The following is a 24062-nucleotide window of genomic DNA, read 5'->3' as shown; positions in this document are numbered from 1 at the left end:
GCGTGCCAGTGGGGGTCGGGCTGCCGCTGCAGGAGTGGAAGGGCTTGCTCCCTCCTCCACACTTTGCTTGAGTTTTGCCAAGGTCCATCTCCCAGTGCTCCCTGTCCCCATACCTAACCCCAGGGAGGGTGTGCGGCTTTGCCCACACACTTATGGGTCTGGGTGGCTGTTGCAGGAACGAGGTGCTAGCTTTCTGAGCATGCTCAGGTGAGGAAACCCAATGACAGGTCAAGTTTTGAGGTATTTTGATTTTTCTGTTTTCTTTTGGCTGATTGCAAAAGCTGAAGAAAATGCTCTTCCCACCTGTACAGTGACTGGCCCCCCACTTCAGGTGCCAGCGAAAGAAGGGCGTCCGGACTTAACTTAGAAGAAAGCGGTAAAAGGGACTTACCTGGCACAAGGCAGAGAGGAGCTGAGGGACTGAGTGTGAAACCGGAGTGCTTTGCATTTACTCACGAGCCTGGCTGAGCCTGGCTTGACCTCTCCAGCTCTCTGCCTCCCGGCACCAGCCCCGGTTAGAAGGAGAGAGAGGGAGGAGAAACCGGTAAGTCCTACCTTGATCCAGCTGGAACGTCCGATACTGGACGGTCGGGCTGTATGGCCCGGGGCCTTTACTGGTGTGAGCACGGATTTTAACATCATAGGCGGTGTTGGGTTTGAGGCCGTTGAGGGTGTACGAGTTCTCTGGGGAGGGGGGCAGGTCTTTTTCCAGTGGGTTGCCGGGAGAACCGGCTTCCCGGTAGGCCACGGTGTATTTGATGATGGCTCCATTCCTCTCGGCCAGCACGGGGGGGAGCCAGCCAAACTGGACCGACATGGAAGTGATGTTGCTCGCCTCGAGGATTTGGGGATAACCCTTGGGGATGTCTTCAGGGGTGGTGAGTTCCTGCACAGCTTCCTCCCCAAAGCCAGCCCGGCTTTTCACGGCCAGCTTGAAAACATACGTGGCGCCCTTGTGGATGCTGGGAGCGGTGTACTTATCCTCCAGGGCCGTGAACTCCAAGGTAGCCAGGGGGTCGACATCCTTGCGGCCAAACTGGAGCCGGTAGCCCATCACCTGGCCTTCCGCATCCAGCGGAGGCTCCCATTTCACCAGAAGAGTATTCTCCTCTGTCTGGTGCACAGACAGGATGGGCTTGCCTGGGACTAGGAGAGAAGAGAAACACCTTCAGTCAAAGTTGGGACAGGATGGCTGGTGAGGAGATGCAGAGTCTCTTAAGCTGCAGCAGCAGGTTCCTCAAATCAGTGGCAAGGTTTCAGCTCGACTTGGTGTACTCCTCCGCCTGTAAACCAGGCTGGATTGCTGGATGTACAGGTGGATGGTAACGTATCAAGTTTAGGAAATGAGATGCATTGTCAACGTGTCAGCTGTGAGATTCTGACACATTTCTAGATTGATTTTCTTCCCTTTCCTCAGGATGGAAAGGTGTGCACAGCTCCTCCCTTATCACTGGGTCACATACTCACCCACAGCTGGGAAGAACAAGCTCAGGAGTCCTGACTCCCAGCCTCCTGTCCTAATCACCCAAGCAGATCGCTTCCCAGGGCAGGGAAGAACGAACGCAGAAGTCCCCCAAACTCTCATCCCCTCTCTCTTGCTCTCCGTTACACAGCACAACTCACACAGAAAGAGACTGGAACAGATTGGCTCAGGCTGGGAAGTCCAGAGCAGCTGAGGGTGAAGTAATGAAGGATGGGAAAGGAAGTCTGGGCAGCCCCAGGTCCTGAGCAGCAGGCACGAGGCCAGCTAAGCGAGTCTGGCAGGCATCTGATCACCCAGTTGGGTACAGAAAGAAGGAAGGTCGCAGAGAGAGGAAACGGAGCCCAAAATCTGTGCAAGGCAGAGGGTAGGGAGAGTTGCTGCTTGCTCTGTGCAATTTCTTTCCTCTGGAGGAAGGGAAAAGACAGCTGAGGGTCGGTGTGTTTTCAGTTAGCTCCCTCCTTAACCTGTCAGTTAGTTGCTCCGCATTTGGGGGGATATTGCTGGAGCTCAGCAGTGCCATGCCTCTGTCTAATGAGCCCTGGCACTGCCTGACTACTAAGCAAGCCCACAGCCACAGTTAAATGACATGTGTAGGCCCAGAGGTTCCTGGAGCTGGAGAAACCAGAGCATTAATTCCAGCAGCTCACGCGTCATTTGCACTCAACTCCACTATTAGAGATCTAATTTCCTTCTCTCTGCCTTGGTGTTTCTTCTGGCTGAACAGGAGGGGGAGAGAGAATGGAGTTAGGAGAGATCCCAGCCCACTGTCGCAGCACGAGTGCGACTGAGGGTCGGCAGGTTGGAAAGCTGTAGTGCGGCTAACGAAGCGAGCAGGAAGGAGCCGGCAGGGAAGGATGCTGCCTGCGGCAGGGATCTGGCAGAGTCAAACTGGGGAAACCACTTTGCCTGCTGCATCGAGTGACTTTGGAACACGGGGACGAGGGGTTGTCTCTGAGACAAATGCTTTATTCATTTCAAACTGCCAAAGATGGCTAGGGAGCGTGCTAGGAGAGCCTCCCTTGGAAATGTCTAAGAAACACATTGAAGAGAAAAACAATGCCATTACCTTTATGTTTCGGTTTTTATCACAAATGTTACTATAATCAGCTGAGCTTGAAAATATTACATTTGCACAACAAATATTGTTTGGAAGAAAGGTGAGAAGAAAGCACGGGGCTGAGGGAAGTGTTTTATTTTGCAATTGGTTTGGACAGTAAAGGAGAAAATTGGATGTATTACTGTATTTAAATTCAGCCCCTAGCCCTGAATGATAAAGAAAGAAATCTCTCCTCTCAGAAGGTATATTGACTCAACACTGCAAAGAAGATAAGAATGTTACAGAGCCATTTGAAAGATTTTTTTTAAAATAGCTATTTCAAGTTGGGGGAAATTGAGTTTTGGGTAATAGCTGCTGTGCTGGAGAAAACATCCCTCTGTGACTGATCACCTGCACTGCAAATCCTAATGGGGAGAGATGAGGGAGGTTGACAAGAGAGAGTGACAAGGGAGGGAGGCAGAGAGAAAGGTTCCGGGAATGAAATATGAAAAGGGTAGAGAGCTTTGAGAAGAAGGCAACAAGAGGAGAGAACCAGGGAGCTAGTGAGAAGAAACATGGGCAAAGCCAGAGGGGGAAGGAGAAGAGGGCAAGTGAAGGAAAAGGCTTCTGACAGCACACTGACACTACAAGGCGTGAGGACAGGAGCCTGGATGCTGACATCCAAACGCACGCTGCTGTAACATCTGCAAGAGCTGGTGTCCTGGAAAGCAACCTTGTTCTCTTGTGTACCGTTCTCTTAACTAGGCAGGAGAGGCAAGAGGGGAGAGAAATGCTGAAATCTCATTCACTTGCCTGAACACAAGAACATAAAATGAGATGAAGATGCGAGTTAGGGCAGGGGAAATGGAAGGGCATGGAGGGCGGGCACGGAGGGCAGCCACGGCTCCAGCCCTGTGTGCTCCAGGCCAGGGCTCCTGAGCCCTCTCTGTCCCATACACTCAGCTGAGTGCCTGTGCTGCCTCCAGAGCCTGAGCACAGTTTTCCAGGTTAATTATGCTGCACTGACCAAAGGCCTTTGATCCCTGCAGAGGCAGAGAGCAGTGTTCTTCCAGAAACAAGGGATGATGTCAGTTTATGCGGCTGGTACAGGCAGGGTGAAGACGACTGCCCCAAATCAAAGAAGAAAATGAACAGATAGCCAGGGGTGGGAAGGTAGTAGACAAAGAAAAGAAATGGACAGGGGAGAAAGCCATCTGACAGCAGGAACAAAACAAAGAGCACAAGAAAGATGGGTGAGAGAAGGTAACCACAGTCCAACAGGAGATGGACTGGGCAAGGGACAACTCCAGGTCTAGGCACCGTAGCCTTCCTCCACTGCACAAAACCCTTCCCATACAGCAGAGCAGAGGTTTAGCCAGGAGAGCAGAAGCCACAGGAATGCAGACGCTGAGAGGACAGGTGTCCTTTCTGCTGCAGCACAACTGTTGCTGTCCTGTCTGCCTGCAGCACAACTGTTTGGAGGAGCAAGGGATATTCTGGGGCCCTTTGTCATTCCTCTGTTTAGGCCCTGCCATCCTAGCTTGGCACTGCATCTTCTGCACCGAGGCTGAGAGACACTTTGCCACGAAGAATAGGTCAAAGGGAGGCATGAATCTGGACGGTATGTGCAGAGAGAGCCCAGGTCCCAGAAATGCTAGGAGGAAAGGTCAATACTGTCAGTACTTTCCCCTCTACTAGTCCTGAGCAAAGAGGGGACGTATATTCAGACACGATACTAGAAGAAGAGAAGAGTGGGCAGTATAAGGCACCACTGTCCTCCTGCTGCTTTTCAGATCTTTGCAAGTCAACACGATGACAGCAGACCTCTGGCTCTCCTGTTCCCCAGGATACCTGTGTGCACCAACCATCAAAGCTACAGAGTCTCAGACCAGGCAGAAATTCTCTTTACTTCTGGTGCACTGGAATTTATAGCACGAGACATTACAAGCAATAAATTCATCCTCTGTTGCATTTCTGGGTGTGTCTGGGCTTCCTACAGCACTGGATGGAAAATTATGTCATTTAGTGAGGGCTACATGTGAGGAATGAAGAGATTTCTGCCTTGTTAGAAATAATTTTGTCTTCGGGGCAGCATGGCATTTGTTGCATGTCTGTCCTTCATGAAAGGAGTGGGATGAAAGAAGCTGAGTCTGGAGAAAGCTTCTTGGCTTTAGGAAACTGATGAATCCCAACAGTTCAGGAAAACACTCTTACCTGCACCCTTCGTGGTGATCACTTTTGGTTTGCTGCGAGCACCATCTCCCTTCATGGTGTAGGCGGCTACGGTAATGGAATATGCAGTCTCAGGCTGGAGCCCAGCTATGATCATTTCCTGTTTGCGAGATTCCAAAGGAAAATCATGTAAATATTCAGATACATGCACACAGGTAGATCTCCCCTCCTTGCAGAAGTCCCAGCCCTTTTCTATCATGCAGGAACATTCACTGAATCTGAAACCACGAGACCCTCTGGGGCAACTGGGTAGATGTGGCAATTGGCAGGAGGATGAGCGCCACGTTCCCTTCGCGAGAGGCACGCACACGCTGGCTGCAAGCAGTCCCTCTGTAAACACAGCATGTCTCAGCAGGGCCCTGGTTCAACGCGCTCTCTTCCAGATCTACCTCTCACACATTCCCTATCTCAACACAAACTGCTTCAGCCATCAAAACGCTGTTGCGCTCTTCAAAGTGTCTCGGAGGAGGTCTCAGCGGTTTCAAAGAGATTACATTTTTTTCTCCATTACCCCCCTCCCTTCTTTCCTCAAAGATATTTTTTTAATGCCTTCAGAATATTAAAGGGATTGCTTTAACACAAAGTGCAAGACGACATTTTCTGCTTGACGCTAAAGCTCTCTGCTAAATCCCCAACACCCTCCTTCCTCCATCCTCTATCAGCCTCACCACCCCTGGCTCCCAGGTGCTTTTCTTAGAAGACTGGCCCAAGAATAGCCCTTCCCCATGAAATGTTCAGCCCTCCAAAAGGCTGTGTTGTAAAAGGAATACCCGTGCTAAATCAAACAGGATGGGAGCATATGCAGCAGGGTTTTCTCCACGGCCCTGAAAAGGAGGGAGATGTGAATGTTGTGCATGTTTTATGGCTTTCCTCTCACCTCACTCCCTACTGTCCCTTTGTGGTTTCAGTATTGAATCTCAGGGCGGCACTTGGGAAGAATGTGCTGGTCCTGAAAATATCGGTATTGCCCCCAAAGCTGAGCAGGGAGTGGAACAGCAGAACTTCAAAAGTCTACTTGATCAACAAGTTTGGAAGCCATTAGCTACAGAGACAGGTCTGTCTTCCAGAAGTCAAGAAACTGGTTCTGCTTTCACATTTGCCACTAAGTTTTATTATGGTTTTAGGCAAGGGACTTTGCCTTCCATGTGACTCAGTTTCTCCACCTGTGAAACAGAGGCCCCTCACTTCTGTAGGGCACTTGGCAATCTCTAGGAAACATGCATACACCCACGTCAGTAGTGTATTACCTTGGGACCCTGCCATTCCAAGAAGAAAATGCTTTCTCCTACTGCTTTGTAGCTGTAAGATGATGGAAACCGTTTAGCATTTTGGCAGAAGTAGTAAATGCCAAACAGCCAAGCTGATTTTAAGGTCTACTTAAAAGGTAAAATGGCCAATAGCGATTCAGTGCTTTGTATCAACGAGTATCTAAAAGTCTCAGCCCTTCAAAAGCACAAAGCATTTGTTCATGCCCTGATAGCTTAGGACTTACAGGGCTTTGAATAATCAATGCTTTGCAGTCTAACTATGTTTTTCAGACACAAGCCAGAGGTGCTTGCAGACCAACCCATCTTCAAGCACACGTTCAAGGTAGTCCCAAATTCAATGTCCCATCTGCTTCCCCATGCAAGAGCAGCAGATTCGTCTTTCCTTCAGAGCCAAGGGGAAAACCCTGCAGTATTGCTGCGTGCTGACAAACTACACAATCACACAGGGCTGCAGAGCAAAGTGAACAGGGTGGGGACAATGCATGGGAACACCACCAACAGGCTTTAAAACAGGCACACCGGCACTGCAAAAAAATAAAAAAAAAGGAAAATATCACAAAACAGGAAGTGGGAGAAGGGAAGGGACAGAACCAGGATGGGAGGATTTTTTCTTTTTTACTTACGTATTCAGCAGTGTCATCTGTTTCCCACTGGGCAGAGAACAAGAGAGGTTTTGCACATGAGAATACAAGAGGGGAAAGAAGGGAAAGACAGAGACACAGCATGAGGAAGGAGTTCCTGAGCAAGCAGCCACACAAGGTCAGAAGTTACCAGGCCAGCATGAAGGAAGAAGTAGAGTGGGAGAAATTAGTAGATTCCACTGTGGCCTTTGCCTGTCTTAAAAGACTTCCCAGACACAGGGAGGATGGATGGTATTTAGTTCAGTGCTGGGACAGCAGTTCATACTCTTCCACAATAGCTATTGTCTGGGAGTGCAAATGAACTGCAGAAAGACAACATATACCTTGTCATAGAGACACTCATCTACTTTCTCCAGCATTGTGTTGCTTGGGACGAGACAAGGCGGCTGGAGCACCCACCCCCCTCAAACCTTCCACGAGAGGAGACTGGAGCAGGAGACGAATCCTTACCTGGGCATCAGCCAGCATGATATCCTTGATCTGGGGCAGCCCCCTGGCCTCGCCGTTCTCCATGCGTACATAGTGGACCTGGTAGCCGCGAATCTGGCCGTGCTGGCGGTTCTGGACTGGAGAGCGCCAGAACACTTGGATTGCAGTGGAGTTCAGGACCTCCACCTCCACTTTCCGAGGCGGCGCACTGGGCACTGCGAGGAAGGGAAGAAAGAGGTTAAGATTTGGGGATTTGGGGGATTTCTAGCTGAAGCCTGTCACTTCACCTATGGGACATACGCACACCGAATCTACAGCCCTGAAAGGGTGGGGGAGACTTAACAGTCAAACTAGATCCCATCATCTGCCACGGCCTTTATTCAGTGGCACAGGGAAGCAGTTCTGGGGGATCTATCTGCATGGCTCGGAGACGTGTATGGAAACAGGTCCATCTCGTAGTCCAGCCATTCTTCCACAGGCTCCTTTGTCCCCAGTTTGCTCAGATGGAAGAAAGCATACAGATCACATTCTGAGGGCAAAGCCAATTTCTAATGAGCCAGAACAGCTCTGGTCCCGCCTGTGGGACGTGGGTGCAGAGGGGGACTGGCCCTCGGAGTCCCCTCGTCTCTCAGGCAGGGCAGCTGGGTTGCCGGTTACAGCCGCTGCATAATCTCAAGACAGGAAACAAGAGATGTCTTGGATGGAATTTGGGCTAAAGTTTTGGAAATAAAATAATAATAACGGGCATGACAACTTCATCTGCAAGAAAACAGTAGTTTTTCTGAGCAGGGTATTCTATCCATTTGGATGCGGGCAGATGCTCAGGAAAACAGGACCCACACTGTGGACAAACCCGTTGCTCTTTTAAATTCTTTTTATCTGGGATGGCGGAAGAAAGCCTGAAAAGTTCGGAATTTACTTATGTTATTTACCTCATCTATATTTTTTCAGGGTCCTACCTCACCCTCACAGTGAGGGTGCTCTCCCTTCATGCACACATTCACATTTTTTCCTGGTTTTATTTTACTGTAGAAATACCAGGGAAATTCAAGTCTTCTTGTTCCTGTTTGTGCTAGAAGTCTCTGAGCTGGGCCACTGAACTGGAGTCTAAACGGCTTGTCACTGGAAGTTTTTGAAACTTTTAACAGAAATTCTTCCTTTCTACCACTAACCAAAACTGTGACTTAAAGAGGAGCTAGTAACATGGAACATGTGGGAAGAACGCTTAATATTTTAAAACAGTTCCTGGCAGCAATTGTCTCCTCTTCTCTGATTTCATTTCCGTGCTGCCTCAGCCACTTCCTTGCTCAGCAAGAGCATCTTTGAAGGAAAACTGGCACAGTCAAGGCTCAGAGGCTTGATATTCCCCCCACCCCATAAAAAAAAAAGAACCCTAAAGCAGGGAAGGACACCCCTACAGACCCCAATTCCCAGAGGGACCTGGGGAGATGGCAGCAAAGGATGCTGCACGTCTCGGACCAGAGGCTGCGCTGAGGCCCCGTTCAGGCTTCGGTCCTGCACCACACGAGCCACGAGAAGGGACTCGACGTGTCCTGGGAAAAGGACGTCCCGGGAAAAGCCCGCTCCAGGGACGCGCATTCACCCGGGGACGCGGGGAGAAACCAGAAGAAGTGCAATTACCATCTTCATCTGTCCGGACGATAACCGGCGAGCTCTCCGGGCCCGGCCCCACCTCCGTATGAGCCACGACAGTGATGCGATACTCTGTCCACTTCTCCAGGGACTCCAGCAGGATCTGACTGGTGGTTGGGGGGATATCATTCACCTCCTTAAGCTCCGTGTCCTCAGAGTCCAGCGCTCGATAGTAGACGCTGTATCCAGCCAGGATGCCATTTTGGCTTTCAGCCGGAGGCGGCCGCCAACTTACCAGAATGGCGGTGGATCTGGTGCTGACGCATTTTACGTCTTGAGGGGGGGCAGACGGTTCTACGAGGGGGGAAAATTCAGGAGGGAAAGGGAAGAAGGGGGAAAAAACAAAAGATGGGAAAGATAAAAGAAAAAAAAAAGGAAAATGATAACAAAAAAATCTAAAATAAAACGTACAAAAATTTGGTTTAGGAAGATAAAATTAAAAAAGGGGAGAGCTTTTTGTTGTTGTCTTTTTTTTTTTTTAAATGAAAAGAAAAAAAAGCCAACGGAAATGAAATGGGGCATCAAAACGGAAATGTTATAAAGGAAAGGACTAGAACAGCAAGCGGGCTAGCCAAGAGGGGTCCTGCTGCTTCTACTAAGTGTAGCTGGCGCAAAACTAAGCACCCAGCGTTACCCTATAAAAGAGCTTTCCTTTAGCTCCCTGTTTTACAGCAGTCTGGCAAACCCTGCCCTGGCTGGTAAAGCACTTGTTTCCAAACTGCAGTCTCTGGGATCTGAATTTCTTTCAAGGGATCTGTGAAAATTAAGTTAAGAAAAGCAAATCTTTTGCCAGGAGGCTTACATTTAAGAGTCTGCACCTCCAGATGGAAGTTATTAGTTGCCCGCAGACTGAAGGAGGTGAAAAATCATGGTGGTAATGCCCAGGATACTGCCAAGCAATGAGCCCCCAGCGTGTTCAGATTGGAGGGTTTTAGAGAAAATGCTTGCGAAGGAGGGAGGCAGCAGGTTTGACAAGGCATTCAGGTACCCAGTGGGGTTTTCAGAAGCGGCAGCAGGTCCAACTCCCGTTGCACTCTCAGCCTAAACTACACAAGGTATTTCTGGAAGTCCCAGGAGGACGCCCTTGGAAACGCGGCCCGACGCAGCCGCGTGTTCTCACATGGCAACAGTCAACGGTCCAAGGGCTGATTTTCAGGAGACGGGGAAGGTGTAAACCACAGCTTTCTAGAGCGGGGCTGCTCACTTCGGTGTTTACTGAACTGCAGTAGGTAATTTTTAGCACGGTCTGCTCAGTAGGAAGCAGGACGCCGACACCAGCTCCGGCAGACGCTACGTGCCAGCGCGCACGTTGCCATACCGCACGTTGCCATACCGGGGCCGTGCAAGAAACACGGGTTTGCTGATGGAGATGCCACAGGTCTGAGACCTTGCTGAACTCTGGACAGTCTGCCACTTCTGTACCCCGACTGTAACCTGGTCACTTTGGGAAACCTTAGACCAGGCTTCTTTCAATCACAAAGTACAATCAATCAGCCCTGGTAAGCAGGGAGAGCGAGACATTTTCAAAGCAGCTCTGCAAATCTGATCTCTCCCGATACAGTCAAACTGCAGTAAATAGCTCTTAACTCTCTGCAGGCACTGCCAGAAACTGGGGTGTCCTTATAAGCCCCCCAAGCATCACTTGCAAGAAGCACAGGATAAATGCTGGTCATCGTTTCTCATTTCTCTGTTGCTTTTTAATCAACAAAAAGCTCTTTTACTGAGGAATGATTTTTTCAAACCTCTTACTCCCATCCCTGAGTCACAAACAGATGTTTAGGCCCAGCTTGCCTTGAGGGCTCCGCTAAATCAAGTCACGCTTTGCCCAGTTTGCACTGGAGTGGAAGCCACACGCTCTGCATATGCCTCCGCTAAGCAGAGGTAAGCGGGTTTTGCAGAAAGGGTCAAGATAGTCCTCACGCTGCAGTGCTGAGCACGCTGCCCAGTAGGACATTTTGGGTGTCGTCCTCTACTTTCATGCTTTATTGCTACATTTTGGCTGTGTTTAAAATGGCAGAATGAAACCCTTATCCTCAGAAATCCCACTGCAGAGGGTGATGATCCCCGGCCATGGCTAGCCACGCAAAATAATACAAAATATGTCAAACAAACAAAACCAAAAGGAACAAACTGGAAAATAAAACATAAATCAAGCCAGTATTTCAAACAAACAAAAAAATCAGAAAGGAAATCATAATAATAAAATAATACTGATATAAAAAGTGACTCCTTCCAGAATATTCCCAGTCTGTTTACCTACCTTCCACGCTTCAACTGTTAACTTATAAGACTTTCTTACGAGAGAACAAGAGAAACTGAGCTACGAGGCCAGACCAAGCTCCTGGTGGGTTTCTGCACGTGACTGGCTTTTAAAATGCCACCCTGCCCCGCTGCTCGCTACCCCAACCGAGTTACCCCCCGCCTGCCAGCAGGACCCTAGCTCTCGCAGTAATGCCAATTTTGGACCCCAATCTATTCTCTTCTGCTAAGCTACCTGTGCAGAGACCCCAGAGCAGGGTGGCAGGTTCCCACTGGCGGGTTTCCTTCCCCCTACGGCTCTCTCCATCCGCGGCGTCTCCAAATCGGAGGCGCACTGCTCCTTCCCACACCCCAGGAGCAACTCAAGTCCCTTTCAGGGTCTGGAGGAAAAGACTCAACCCTCTTCCAGTGCCTGCCATGATGCTCTTTGCTTCTTTTTTCTCCCCATCAGGGGCTGGTAGTATTAAAAGCCACCTTTCCTGCTTAGCAGTCCAGCCGAAGCCACCACGGCTGAGAAACCCACTGCAGAGAGGGTCTGACCTGACCTACCCTTTCCATCCTGAAACTCATTCTGAAAGCCCCAGTAAGCAGAGCCCGAGCTCCAGCTGGCACTTGGGTTCACTGTTTGCACTGGCAGCTGCTGCGCGTGGCCACGCTCGCTTGCTCACTCACCCTCCACGCTCCAGCACAGGGACCTACCGAGGGGCCCTGGAGCGAGGCCTCCTTTTGGGACGGTTTGCACTTTCTCTGGTCAAAAAGGCGGGGTGGGGTGGGTGATGGGGGCGAAGGCCCAGATCGCACCCGGACCCCGTCCCCGTCACTCTCATCGACTACAGCACCTGGAGGAAAACAGCCACCAAGTGCTGGCTGGCCATACTGGAGACGCGTCTGGGGAGTTCATGGCACTGTGAGTTTCCTTCACAATCCAGCCCAACCTGCGTGACCCTGGAGACGCGCACGCGCGCGTGGGGACAGCACCGAGAAGGTGGGAGCTGCGCGCAGGAGGCAACGTGCCGCAGCCCACACCGGAGGCTGCGAGCTCATGTCTGCAACCAGCCCCCTCGCCGGAAAGGGACCCGCAGCGCAGGCACGAGGCCCCCGGCCAGGACATCATCACCTTTGTCCGTTGGCCTCTGTTTTTACCGGGCAGACGGCTCTTTGGGAAGCCCTCCCCGCCCTCCCACGGGCTCCAGGACATACATCAGTGCGTGCAGGTCCACACACGTGTGCGTGAGCCTGCAGCGACAGGGTGGACTGTATTTGTGAATCCGCTTGAGACCAGCCAGTACTCACCTGAACTGCATCTTTTACATGCTTTAAAGTTGACTGTCCAAGCCACAAGAATGACCCTTACTGACCTTGCACAATACAATGTTTTTTAACCCTTTAGGTACCATAGACTTTGTATAAGTTTCATTCACTTCATATACTGTGAGGAAGGGGGAAGGGAAGGAGAGCAGAGCTAATGGGTGGGGGAAACTTCCTTTCTTAGGAAGGAACAGAGGGTAAGAAAGCCCCATTGTTCCTCTACACCTGCACACGCAGCCTCACAGCACCCACCCTGCCACCCCTGTCTGTTGACACATGCTTTGCACTCTGAAATTTCTGAGTAGGAGAGTTGCCAAGGAGCCCTGGGAAGGTCATGGCTAGTTAGAAAGGGCAAAACAGCTTCCTCCAACCATGAGATTCTGTTGTTTTTACAATCTACGTCTCTGGTACTTGAAGAGTTAAAACCCAGCTACTTCAAGAAGAAAAAGATACTTTACCTTTAGTTTAATGGATTTTACTTTGGTTATGATGCTCAGGAGGAGCCACCCTGACAGGGAGGTGGAGGGTGTTGTGCAGAAAGGTGTGCAGTGCAGGGAGGGCTGCGGCATGCAGGCACATGCTTGCCAGCTGAGTTAGGAGGGGAAGGGCACCGAACGCCTCGGCAGGCTGCGGGAGGACGAAGGAGGCTTTGCCGTTGCAGAGACAAGATGCCATCGTGGTGTGAAACCGCCCAGCAAGAGACAGACAGACAGAGAGCAGGGAGCTGGTTTCACTGGGCTGCGAGAGCATGCAGGCAGGCAAGCAGACAGCAGAAGAGAAAAGAAAGAAGAGCCATGGAGCGGGCCAAGGAGGAGCTGAACGGAAAAGGAGCTGCAGAGGGAAGACACAAAAGCCTGTCCCGAGCCAGAAGGTCTGTGAGCCGAAGGATGTCACCCGGACCAGGGAGAATTGACTCGTTCCTCCAACAGCCAGCCAGGAAAAAATGTTTCACCGTGTTACAGGACACTGACAGCTCCCAGCTGATGTTCTTAAGAGCATTAAACCAATGAAACTATCCCTAGGAAAGCTGAGCTACAGAGAAATAAACCAGGCCTCATCCTGGGCAGGTGCCAAGTTAGAAAAAGCCCCAAAGCCTTCCCCTTTCCCGGATCCCCTTCTCTCCACCCTTCAGGGAAAAAATTTCAGCATCACTAAGCCCTACTGCCATCAGCTCCCACACCCCTCTTCCAGCCTGTTTTTATCGAACCAGAAAGCACAAATCCCAGACCCTCTTTTCCTCCCATCCCCATGAATCTCAAGCAGGGAAACCCCTTGGAAAACAGAAGCAGAGTGTGAGTAAGTTTGACACTTATTTTTCAGGTCCTTTCAGTTCATTTCCCCCCACCCCACTGTGATGCTCCCTCTGACAGTACCATACTGGGATCAGAACCAGCAGATTTGCAGCACAGCCAGGAAAGGATTTTCTTTCGGTATGTAGAGAGAGTAAGAAGGAGGAAAAAAAAAAAGGAAAAAAGGGGAAAAACATTTGAAGGAAAGAAGAAAACAAAATATCTTTGAATGGACTGGAGGCCTGAGAAAGCCCCAGCAAGGAAGTCTGTCTATGCAGAAACAGACTCCCCTTTCTTCCCACCCCTGGGGGGAGAGAAAGAGAAGGAGAGAGACAGGGGAAAGAGAGGGAGACAGCAGGACGTGACAATTAAAATGGAAAGATGGGGCAGGCGCCCAGCCGAGAGCCCGCTGCTCTCCCTTGTTAAGGACTCTGAGAGATGGGAGCAGGCGCTCTCTCTCCTCACACTGGTGACCAGAGCCATTTCTGAGTTAGTTCTGCTCCCGGCTACTCCAAACTGCAGCGGAGTGATTTAGTAGAGATGAGAGGAGACAGAAAACACAAAGAACAGCTGCCACAGCCACTCATGCAGTGAAAAAACACCTCATTTAAAAGCAAAGATCTGTGAAAAGCCCAGGTTGAAATATTGCCATCCAGGGTTATTGCCCCCAGGGCAACAGCGAAGGGAGACAATCCATTAAACTAAAACCAGCACATTTTGGTTGCATACGCTCCATCCTGGTGTCATTAGTATCCCCCCCACAGCCTCCACATGATTCCTCTCTCCCGTGCTGCCGGAGCCCAAATGGGACCGTTCCCAGCGCTCGCTGGGCCAGCAGGCCTTCCTCCCCACGGCTACGAAGTCGCTCATGGAAAAGAGCATGAGGACTGCTTTCCCAAAGGCTGGTGAAGACATTGGACTTTTGATTAATCACCTTCCCTTCTCCTCTTCCTCCCGATTCCCACACCGTCTCCCTGCTCCATTGCTTGTGCCCCCCTTCCGGAGAGCCGCTGCTCAGTTTCTGCGGGCGGACAGGCAAGCTGCGGCGCGACGCGGGCTGCCGTCCTCCCTGAGCATGCTCAGCACCGAGGGCCGGCGGGGCCCATCAACAAGCTCTTCACCGCTCCACACCCCATCAAGTGGATGGTGCTAACTGGCCTCCCCCATCACCCCCACCCCGGAGCATGCACCAGCCCCACTCTTCGCTCACATCTCAGCTATCTGGGGCAGCAAAGGGAGAAGGCAGCGGGTCCCAGAGGCCCCCCCCGCAGAGCAACCCCAGACCTGTGAAACGCCGCAGCACCGCGAACGTCCGCCCCACAGCTCCGTACCCCTGTGCCCACCATCTCTGGCTCCCTGACTGTCTTCCCCTCAGAGAAGGGTGGGAAAAGGAGAGACACCTACTAGACTGCAAGGTGCGCTCTCTGACCTCCGGGGTGAAGGCCCCCAGGCCCAGAGCCGAGCGGGCGGCCAGCCGGAAGACATACTCAGTGTTGGGCTTCAGGCCTTCCACAGTGAAGGAGGTCATGGGCTCGAAGTTCTTCGGCACCTGAGATGGGCGAGGGGGAAGAAAAAAATAAAAACAAACAAAAAGGAGCAGAGGCGAGCCCTGCCCAGAGACACCTGCCCTACTCCCCTCTCTCAACCACCTTGGGGAACGGAGGGCCGGGATGCTCCTCGGGGCCCCAACCCTTTGTGCTGCTGCTCTCTGGACTCACCTCCCTGCCGTGGTCTCCTTCCTTATAGAGAAGCTCATACTTCACTATGATCTCCTGGCGGGGAGGGCTCCACGACAACACGATGCTCGTCTCCGTCTTGGCTTCTGCTCGGAAGTTCATCGGCTGCCCGGGAACTGACACAGAGAAGGAGCCCACGGGGCAGAGATAAGATGAGAGACAGGAGAAACCCCATTAACTTGGCTAATTAGAAGACTCCTACTTTGTTTTCTTCAAAGCCTGTGTGTGATGAACATGTCAGCAGCAAAATGCGACGCTGCAGAGTGGGCATGCCCTTCCTTTAAGGCAGTGGAGGGTTAAATCCCACTGCAGGACTCAAGCATGTCCAGAGCTGCTGGAGATGGAAGATTCCTACTGGATCATGCCTTTCTTGGCAGTGCAGAATACAGCCCTTCCCACTAATCCTCAGTATTAAAAGATTCTGGAAGTGGGAAGCCCCTGAGCAGCCTGTTGAGGACGCAGGGCTTCCTCACCCATGCCATAAGTCGAGCACCCAAAAGCACACTGGATGACAATCTGTGATGAAGCACCTTTTGTTCTCAGCTCAACACATCTGCTATGACAGTTTGGGCTTTCTTTTGCTCTCCTTTTAGAAAAAGGCAAAATAAGGCTCATTCCCCACTCCTCTCTGAGAAGGTAGTTTCTGGGTACTTTGAGAAGCACTAAGCTTCACCATTGCCTGGGCAGTGAGTGCTTTTAGGTCTGTTAAAGGCATTTAGAAACTGGAAGCAGTAAGAAAAGCAGGGTAGTGCTGAGAATCAGGAAGAACAGACATTTAAAAAACCTCACTTTGAAACATGGCAAAGCAGAAATGGATTATCTTTGCATAATTCTTGCCCCACCCATTTAAGCAACAACCTTTCAGAGAAAAAACAGATCAGAAATCATGCACCAGGCCCTTTGGCTCCAGCCACTGGACCGATCTTTCTCCCAGAAGGTTACTTCTAATTTTAACCAAACTAAATCAGTGAAGGAAAAAAATGCTCTGGTGACATAGCAGCCACAGCTGGATAATGCTGTAAGCCAACACCTCTCCCTCCTCCAGCCCAGTGCATCCAAGGTTAGTGACACAGGTTCTCACCTCCTTGCTGCGTCTTAACCTGGATGGGGTCGGAAAGAGGCCCGTCTCCCACGGAGGTGAAGGCCAGGACCCGGACTGTGTAGGTTTCGTCCTCAAGGAGGCTGCCCACCGTGGTCAGGAGGCTGTCATCCACGTTGTGCTTCTGCCAGTTGCTGACGGGCTGATCAGGCTCCATGGTATAATACACACGATAGCCACGGATCTGCCCATTGGGCTCCACCGGTTCCTCCCACTGGATGATCATGGTGGTGCTGCTCAGCATTCGTCCCTGCACATTACGGGGGGCACTGGCAGGAGCTTGTTCCCCAGTGCGAGTGACCACTGACTCGCTGGGAGGCCCCTGCCCGATGCTGTTGACTGCAGAGACCCAGATCTCATACTCAGAGTTGGGGCTGAGCCCCCCAATACTGTAGCGTGTGGTGGTGATGTCCTCTTTGATCTGATACGGTCCATCCTGGCTTTTAGACTTGTATTCAATGACATAGTAGGACACAGGGTCTGGATTTCCAGAGTCCCAGGTGATGGTGATACTTGTTGCTGTCGTCTCTGTCACCACTGGTGTCCCAGGAGCCTTGGGGAGTGCTGAGAATCAGGAAGAACAGACATTTAAAAAACCAAACACATATGCTGAAATGGTGCCTAATTGGGCTAGTTAGGGCTGTAGGAGCCAGCGGCACAGTACCAATCACAGTGCGGCAGTTCAGTAAAGTGCTGCTGAAATATTATGAACCTTGTTATGCACTCTATTATCCTCCTTAAACTGCTCCATCAAAAGGAAAGTGTTCAGCTAAACATCTGGAATCATTAGCACAGACTTCAGCTGCACATCCGCCGGCTCACACGGCAGTAAGGAAAAGCAGTTTTGCAGGAGCTCCTTCCGAGCATGTAATCAGATCTTCCGAAACAGCGCTGGCAGCCCGGCTCCGGCACTGCTGAATCGCTCCATGTTTAGTGTGCTGGTAACGGTATAGTGCGGCCTGTGCTCTCCAGAACAAAAAAACTATAAATACTTGGAGTGCTTCCTCTCAAGCCACAAACGTGTGTTAAGAGTCATCTCCCTGGTCCCTCATCCAGAAGACAACCTTTGGAGCTTGCTGGAGACTGCACGCTAAGTGTCAGACACCTTTAACAGCGAGCTTTACGTGTTTTCCTCACCACATGCTTTAGACCCTTTCCAATCTCATCTTCTCTAGACTTGAGCACCTCTAAAGCTCTAACTTCTTTCATCTTCTGCCTGGGAATGATTGCAGATGCTTACATGCAGGAACATAAGGGGGAACAGAATACAAATAAAATGACAAAAGGCAGAAGGTACCAGCAGGGCAAGATTCCCCATCTGAGGAGATTGGACAGTTGGAAGCACAAGCAAGGTATCTTACACAGCAGCTTTCTAAATTGATAGGGTAAGACAGGGAAAAAGGGGAAGGAAGAAAATACTCAGGAGAATAAAGAGCACCTCAGTCCAGCCCCAGGCATCCTTCTGCTAGCACGTGAGCCCACTCCCTGTGCAAAAGCTCAGGATGAGTGTCATGTCAAGATTCACTAGTTCCTACTCATTTCTGTTGTTGGACCTTCCTTAGTCAGATGCACTCATACAACAGGATTGTTTTTCTTTAGCCCTCCCCTTCTCTGAAGTATTTATCCTCCTCTCCCCCACCCCCCGCATCCTTTCCCACCCCTCTCCCCCCAGATCCCTCGTGGGCAATGCCAGCACTCGGAGCAGACACCAGCTCATACAAAGAGCTCTACACTCACCCAACCACAGGGGCATCCCGCTTGGGTTTTAATACTCCCCTGCTGAGGACAAAATAGATTGAAGATTGCACCCGTGCTCCTTGTGGGAATTGCTAGCTGGAAGCTGGGGTTATTCCCCCTCTTGCTGAGGCAACAACGGCCACTAAGATGCTGGAACTAGGCTCTACTGTAAGAGCACACATGCCAGAGACCCTCAGGGCCTTGTCTGAATCTCTAACCTTGGAACAGGACGGCATGCAGGCTTCAAGCCATCCAAGGCTCCTTGCAAACTGCCCAGCCAGACCCGTAGCCCAGGACAGAAACAAACATGCAGGGGTTTGAATCACTTTTCGTCGTAACAAACAGCTCAGTTGTCCTAAAGCGAGGAAAGATCTCAAGCCACCAGCTTCCCCTTCACTGTGGATTTCTTGGTGTGTGGGATCCCCGAAGATGCATGCACAGATCCCAGCACACGGCACTCACGGTGCCCAAGTTTGTCTTCCTGCTCATGCTCACATACCTACGCACATACATACAGGCTTGTAACAACACGGACTTACATACATGCAGTCAGGCACCCACATGCCCATACAGCCACGCTGCTCCCTCTCCCATGCACGCACACACACTCATGCACGACTACCTTTTGACATGCATAATTGTGTCCCCACGCTCCTCATGTGCGGCTCAGACAGCCACAGGCTCACCCCATGCCGACACCCGAAGACACAAGCAGAAACAGGTGCCCACACAGTCACACGCTCATGCACCAGTGAAGGCTGACAGGCACAACCACGTATCTACAAATGCTCACATGCACAAACATGACACGTGCCCGCATTTGCTTTGCACACATGCTCAGATGCTCTGTGACGGCCGTGCACCCAACACGTGCCTTGCACATCTATACACCCATGCAGCAGCTCGCACGCTTGCGCATGCACGCTCCTACAAACGTGCGCAGTCGGGGAACCCACGCACTCGCTCACGCAGGCGTGCTCACACTCTCTTACATTTCACCGTGATCTGAGCAACGGCTTCTATGACTCCCAGACTGGACATGGCCACACACGTGTAGTTGGCTGAGTCCTTGACATCCGTGAGCTCCAAGACATTACGGCCCACAGGCATGTCATCTTCAGGTGTCAGGTCCTCTGCTCCCTGCATCCACTTGACGTATGGCATGGGCGAACCCACGGCCACGCAGGTGATGTTGACATTGCCACCGGGCATGATTTCGTGGCTGACGGGTAAGATGGAGAAGCGAGGGGCCACGCGGCGAACTGTGGACGAGACGCACAGAGGTAACAAAAAAACAAAACAAAATAAAACAAAAAAAAAAGAAAATAAAACAAAAAAAAAAGAAAGAAAGGAAAGAAAAAGAAGAAAAGGGAGAAAAAGAAAAAAGAGCAAAAGATAATTTAAATATAGATGGGGTTTGTCATCACTTATTTTCTTCCTTCATCAAAACCAAAACAAAAAGCAAATAAACTAAAAAATCAAAAACCAAAACCAAAAAAAATTAAACTTCAAATAAATTTTTACTTCACAAACAATATATAGAATATAGACATAAAAGCGATATTTCATAGCAACAGGGTTCCATTGATCAAGATTAGACCCATCACAGCACAGATAAATACACAAAAATTTATTAGCAATTTCTCATCTTTACTGGCAAGAGCTGGCATGGCGAGCGTCGAAAAATCTCCTCCACAGCCGCTGGGGCCCCCAGCTCCCCGCTCCGCGCCCCGGGAAACCTGCTCCTCCCCTTTTCCAGTGGAGCCTGACTCCCACATCACCTTCTCCCACGGCAGAACGGAACAGCCCCTCCACCCCCTGAGCGGTCCGGGTGCCGCCTCCGACTCCGGAGAGGGGCCCTCTCCCACCCGGCCGCTCCGCGCCCGAGGGCTGCTGCAGCGGTGGGGCGGTGGCAAGGAGAAGGCTGGGATGGGGGTGGAAACTTCTCACGATTTGCCTCGTTGGACCCACAGGATCCAACAGAGAGAGAAGTATCGCATCCCCAAATGCCAGAGAAACACCACTCACAAAGTATAGAGGCAAAAACATAAAAAAGGGAGGAGAGGGAGTCCCCGGAGCGGGACAGAATTTAGTCAGTGCCTGCGTGTGAGAACCGCCCAGGGAGAGGCAGTCCCCCTGGAGCGAGAAAGAGTGTGGAAAAGATGAGAAACTCTAATGAAATTTTTGTGGTTTTCGGGTATAGAAACCCTAACGAAGCCTCTTTAAGATCTGACACGGTTCCATCGATAGATGCAGCTCTCAGAGTCACAAACATCATGCAAAATAGGTAAAAAAGAGAGAGAGAAAAAGATAGAAAGAGAGAGGAGAATGCAGAGAAATATAATTTATGGGCGGCTAGCAAATGCCCACATGGATACTAATAGAAAGAGAGCGACAGAGAAAGAAAGGAAGACAAGGAGAAGGAGAACAAGGAGGGGAAGGGAGAAAGAAGAGAAAGAGAGGGAGGGGAGGGGGAAACCCACTTTAATGCTGCATACTTTTTCTAGCTGATGTGACCCAATGTGGTGGCTCACATTGTCACATCTCAGCCCTGGCGGAATAATAGAATAGAATTAATAAGAAAAACAAGGTAATGACACTTTTAACGTTGAGAAAACAGTGACATGTTCTGTGCATCTCCTTAGCAGAGAGGTGGATGCAGCTTCCAGACCTTACACGGTAAGAACATGGACGCAAAGGGGAGGGTGCGGTTTCCTTGGCTCCATTTTCTGAACTAACTGGGCTGGCCGAGCGGCCGAGGTGGGTGCTCGTCCTTAGGGGTGAAAGCAGGAGAACAGGCAAAGGAGAAACGTAAGTGGAGCAGAGAGGCCCTAGGGAGGGAGTTGAGGGCAAGGTCCCATCCCGCAAGCAAAGACAAAAGGATACAGACCCCGAGAAGGTGCAGGCACAGCAGCAGCCTAAGGAGAAAAGGAGCACGGGACTCCTCCAGCTTCAGAGACAGCCATGCAGTAAAGTCCTCTCAGGTAGGGTGAGTGAGGGGGCATGAGAGTTAGGAGAGCTGGGGGCCTGAAAAAGAGCTGTCCCTGCTGTCATATTCCCAGGTAACCTCTCTGAACAGCCTCTGTAAAAATGCAGTGGCAACTGCATCCATGCACAAGCAATGCAAAGGACATCAGAGCTTAGCCTGCAATCGCTCTTCCCAAGTCCTAGCGCCTTCAGGTGTCCCCTGGGACTGATGTCTTGGGTTTTTCTAGCATTTTATCTTCCAGCCCGCTTCCCTGGCTGCTGCTCAAGATTACGGATCTTTTCAGATGGGAAGGGTGCTGCCACGAGAGGTAGTGGCTGTTTTCCATTTAGTGGGCCTTTGTTAAATGAAAGCCAATATAGCTTCTGCCTCCTCCTGCAAGCTGACCAGGAGATGTCTTCATAGAAAGCTGCGCTCTTCCCATCGTGTTATCAGATCCTCTTCTGCAGTTACCAGTAGTCAGGAACCAAAGGCAAGGAAGAGAAGACCTCCAGATTTGCAGCATTAGAAGCTCAGAGATGTCAAAGGAGAATTCCTGCATGCACGGATTTGTGAAGAGGATGGATAGCATGCCCTCACCTCCAACGTAGTCGGGGAAGGCACTGGAGTGCAGAGGGAAAGGCTGCAAACTCACCTGGATGCTAACACTAGAAGATGACTTGCTGCTTAGAGAAAGGTCTAAGGAGAGTACCACGGTATTTGCACAGCCTCAGGCACCAGCGCTGGCTCGCGAGAGCAGGCAACATGCTCCTTTCTGCCTCCTGTCACACCGCTAGGGAAGACTTTTAGCCCTAGACATGAGGGTATGTCCCTGTTGCCTACTCCATCTTTCTTTCCACTGTCTGCATCAGGAGGCACCGCATTTCAGAAAATGGAGCCATGTGAAGACCACACCGGTCACAATCTGAGACAAGATGGAGAGAACTTGAAAAGAAACAAGTGGGGTCAACATGCAGACAGATCTGGGGTGGGGATGACTCTTTTGAGGAGGGGCTGATATGTAACCTTCTGGAGAGGGGAGGCAAGGTGGGAAGAGGTGAGGAGAAATGGGGAGACATATGCCGGACAAGATCCGGTCAGCAAACAGCATCAACAGCAACAAACAACGGCAGGTGAGATGCAAACACTGAGTTGTCATGGAAACAGAACAAGACAAGTAATTCAAATTGAGGCTAATCACAAAGAAATAAAACTGAACTAAAAGAGAAAGAAAAAAAAAAAAGAAAAAGGAAGAACAAACCGGAATTTAATAACTGAAAAGCATCATTTGATGTATGGTGGAGTGCTGAGAATCGGAGTCTGAAGGGAACAGCCTGCTGCCGTCTGCGTGGTTTTGGGCAGGGAAAGGAAGAGATCCACTCACAAAACACAAGCTCAGGGTCACGGAGCTGGAGCCGTGCAGAGCACGCTCACGAACAACTGCAAAGCCGTTCTCCCCCGCTCCTCGCAGCACCCAGGGGTCTAGCTCAGCCTTGTGGGGTCTCAGGGCAGCACGACTTTTTGGCTGTTTTAACAGCATCTGTCACATTTAACTAATGGGAAGCAACCAGCACATCTGGATGCCAGCCCAGAACAATGCGCATTCTGCGAAAAGGGAGAATTTGGGGTTCGGGTTAGCGGCAGGCTAATGCAAGACCAAACAGGCAGCAGTACTTCTGTTGTGCATCCTGGTTTCAAAAAAGCTACACACTCCTGTGCGTGCACAAATATACAACCATCCACACACCAGTCTGGGATGTGAAAGTACTCCAACATTAAATGCTGGAGACCTCAAAGAGTCCCTAGACACATCCCTGCTATGGCTCAGGGCTGTGACAACTGCATTTATTGTAACAGGAAATACTTATAGGGCTCATCTCTGGATACCAAGAACCATCATGCCGCTGTTTATTTTAATGGCTATTCCACTCTGATTTGGCTGTTGACATGAGATTTGTCAAGCTGAGAATCTCTGCGTCAGTGTTTAGCTCAGGGCCTAAGAGGAGAGCGGTGGTGGGAAGCAAGCTTGAAGTGCAGCTAAGAGACTGAATCAAGAACAATTTCAGCTCTGGGTCCAGCTGTGTTTCACACATAGCAGCTGAAAGAGTGAAATTTTACATGTAAAAATTGCGGTGAACAGATTCCTTCCATTTTGCTGTCCAACACATTCAAAGAACTGGAAAGAAACGAAGAACTGCCCTCTCTGGAAAGGAGAAGTTGGGATGGGGCAGTCAGATCTCTACTTTATAGACAGTTATCTAATACTGTCACCAATTTCTGGTTTTAAGAAGCACCTTCCCTGAGTTTCAGGGATGTCTGGTTTCCACAACAGCTTTGTCAGACCTGTTTTACAACGCCAACCTTGCATGCATACATACGTGCATGCTCCATGTGCATGTGCAACATCTCCCAATATACACACACAAGCAGGCACACACAAACACACATTTTCAACGGCCAAAAAACTCTCAGGAGCTTTTTTCAAACAAGGATACAGCTCATTACTGATAGAACCAGATTTTAGAACTGGAGCTGGATATTTGTGATGCAAGTCAAATTACTTCAATGCAGAGAAGCCATTTCTGAGGCACAGAAAGATTTCCTAGGTGCAGTGAGTTATGAGTCTGTTTAATATTGTCTATTTGATAAGTATTTCACACAGGCAAATCTGCATCTCAAATTCTGTTTAACATAACCTTCATTAGAAACTGGACAGATCCGTAACTTTTCACACCCTTGTAAAGCCAATTGGTTTTGTTGCTGCTCATGGATGCAGAGAGGTTAACCCAGTTTGTGTTCTGTGAGTAGCATCTTTGGTGTGTTATTCTTTCCAGCGAGAAGGTACCAATCATCATCACTAAGGTTCCCCACCACCACCACTCAGTTAAAAAGAGAGCTGGGGTCCACAAGGTGAGAGACATTTTTGA

At 50.3% G+C, this 24062-nt stretch overlaps 1 protein-coding gene across 1 annotated transcript in view; it reads right to left on the bottom strand.

Moving 5' to 3' along the window:
- The window catches only part of PTPRS (protein tyrosine phosphatase, receptor type, S), a gene marked incomplete at both ends in the record, with an annotated part of 64980 nt that overhangs the window by 13528 nt on the left and 27390 nt on the right, over window positions 1-24062 (bottom strand). The window contains 9 exons of the mRNA XM_010290574.1: window positions 556-1146; window positions 4734-4851; window positions 6643-6669; window positions 7111-7304; window positions 8731-9036; window positions 15003-15147; window positions 15317-15450; window positions 16416-16997; window positions 19163-19432. Of these exons, the coding sequence (XP_010288876.1) occupies window positions 556-1146; window positions 4734-4851; window positions 6643-6669; window positions 7111-7304; window positions 8731-9036; window positions 15003-15147; window positions 15317-15450; window positions 16416-16997; window positions 19163-19432 (2367 nt within the window). The remainder of the gene's footprint in view (window positions 1-555; window positions 1147-4733; window positions 4852-6642; window positions 6670-7110; window positions 7305-8730; window positions 9037-15002; window positions 15148-15316; window positions 15451-16415; window positions 16998-19162; window positions 19433-24062) is intronic.

Source organism: Phaethon lepturus, unplaced genomic scaffold (assembly GCF_000687285.1).
Source record: "Phaethon lepturus isolate BGI_N335 unplaced genomic scaffold, ASM68728v1 scaffold36517, whole genome shotgun sequence".
NCBI classification, from domain to species: domain Eukaryota; kingdom Metazoa; phylum Chordata; class Aves; order Phaethontiformes; family Phaethontidae; genus Phaethon; species Phaethon lepturus.
Note: the sequence above shows the minus strand (reverse complement) of the source record. Positions and strands in the feature narration are given on the sequence as shown.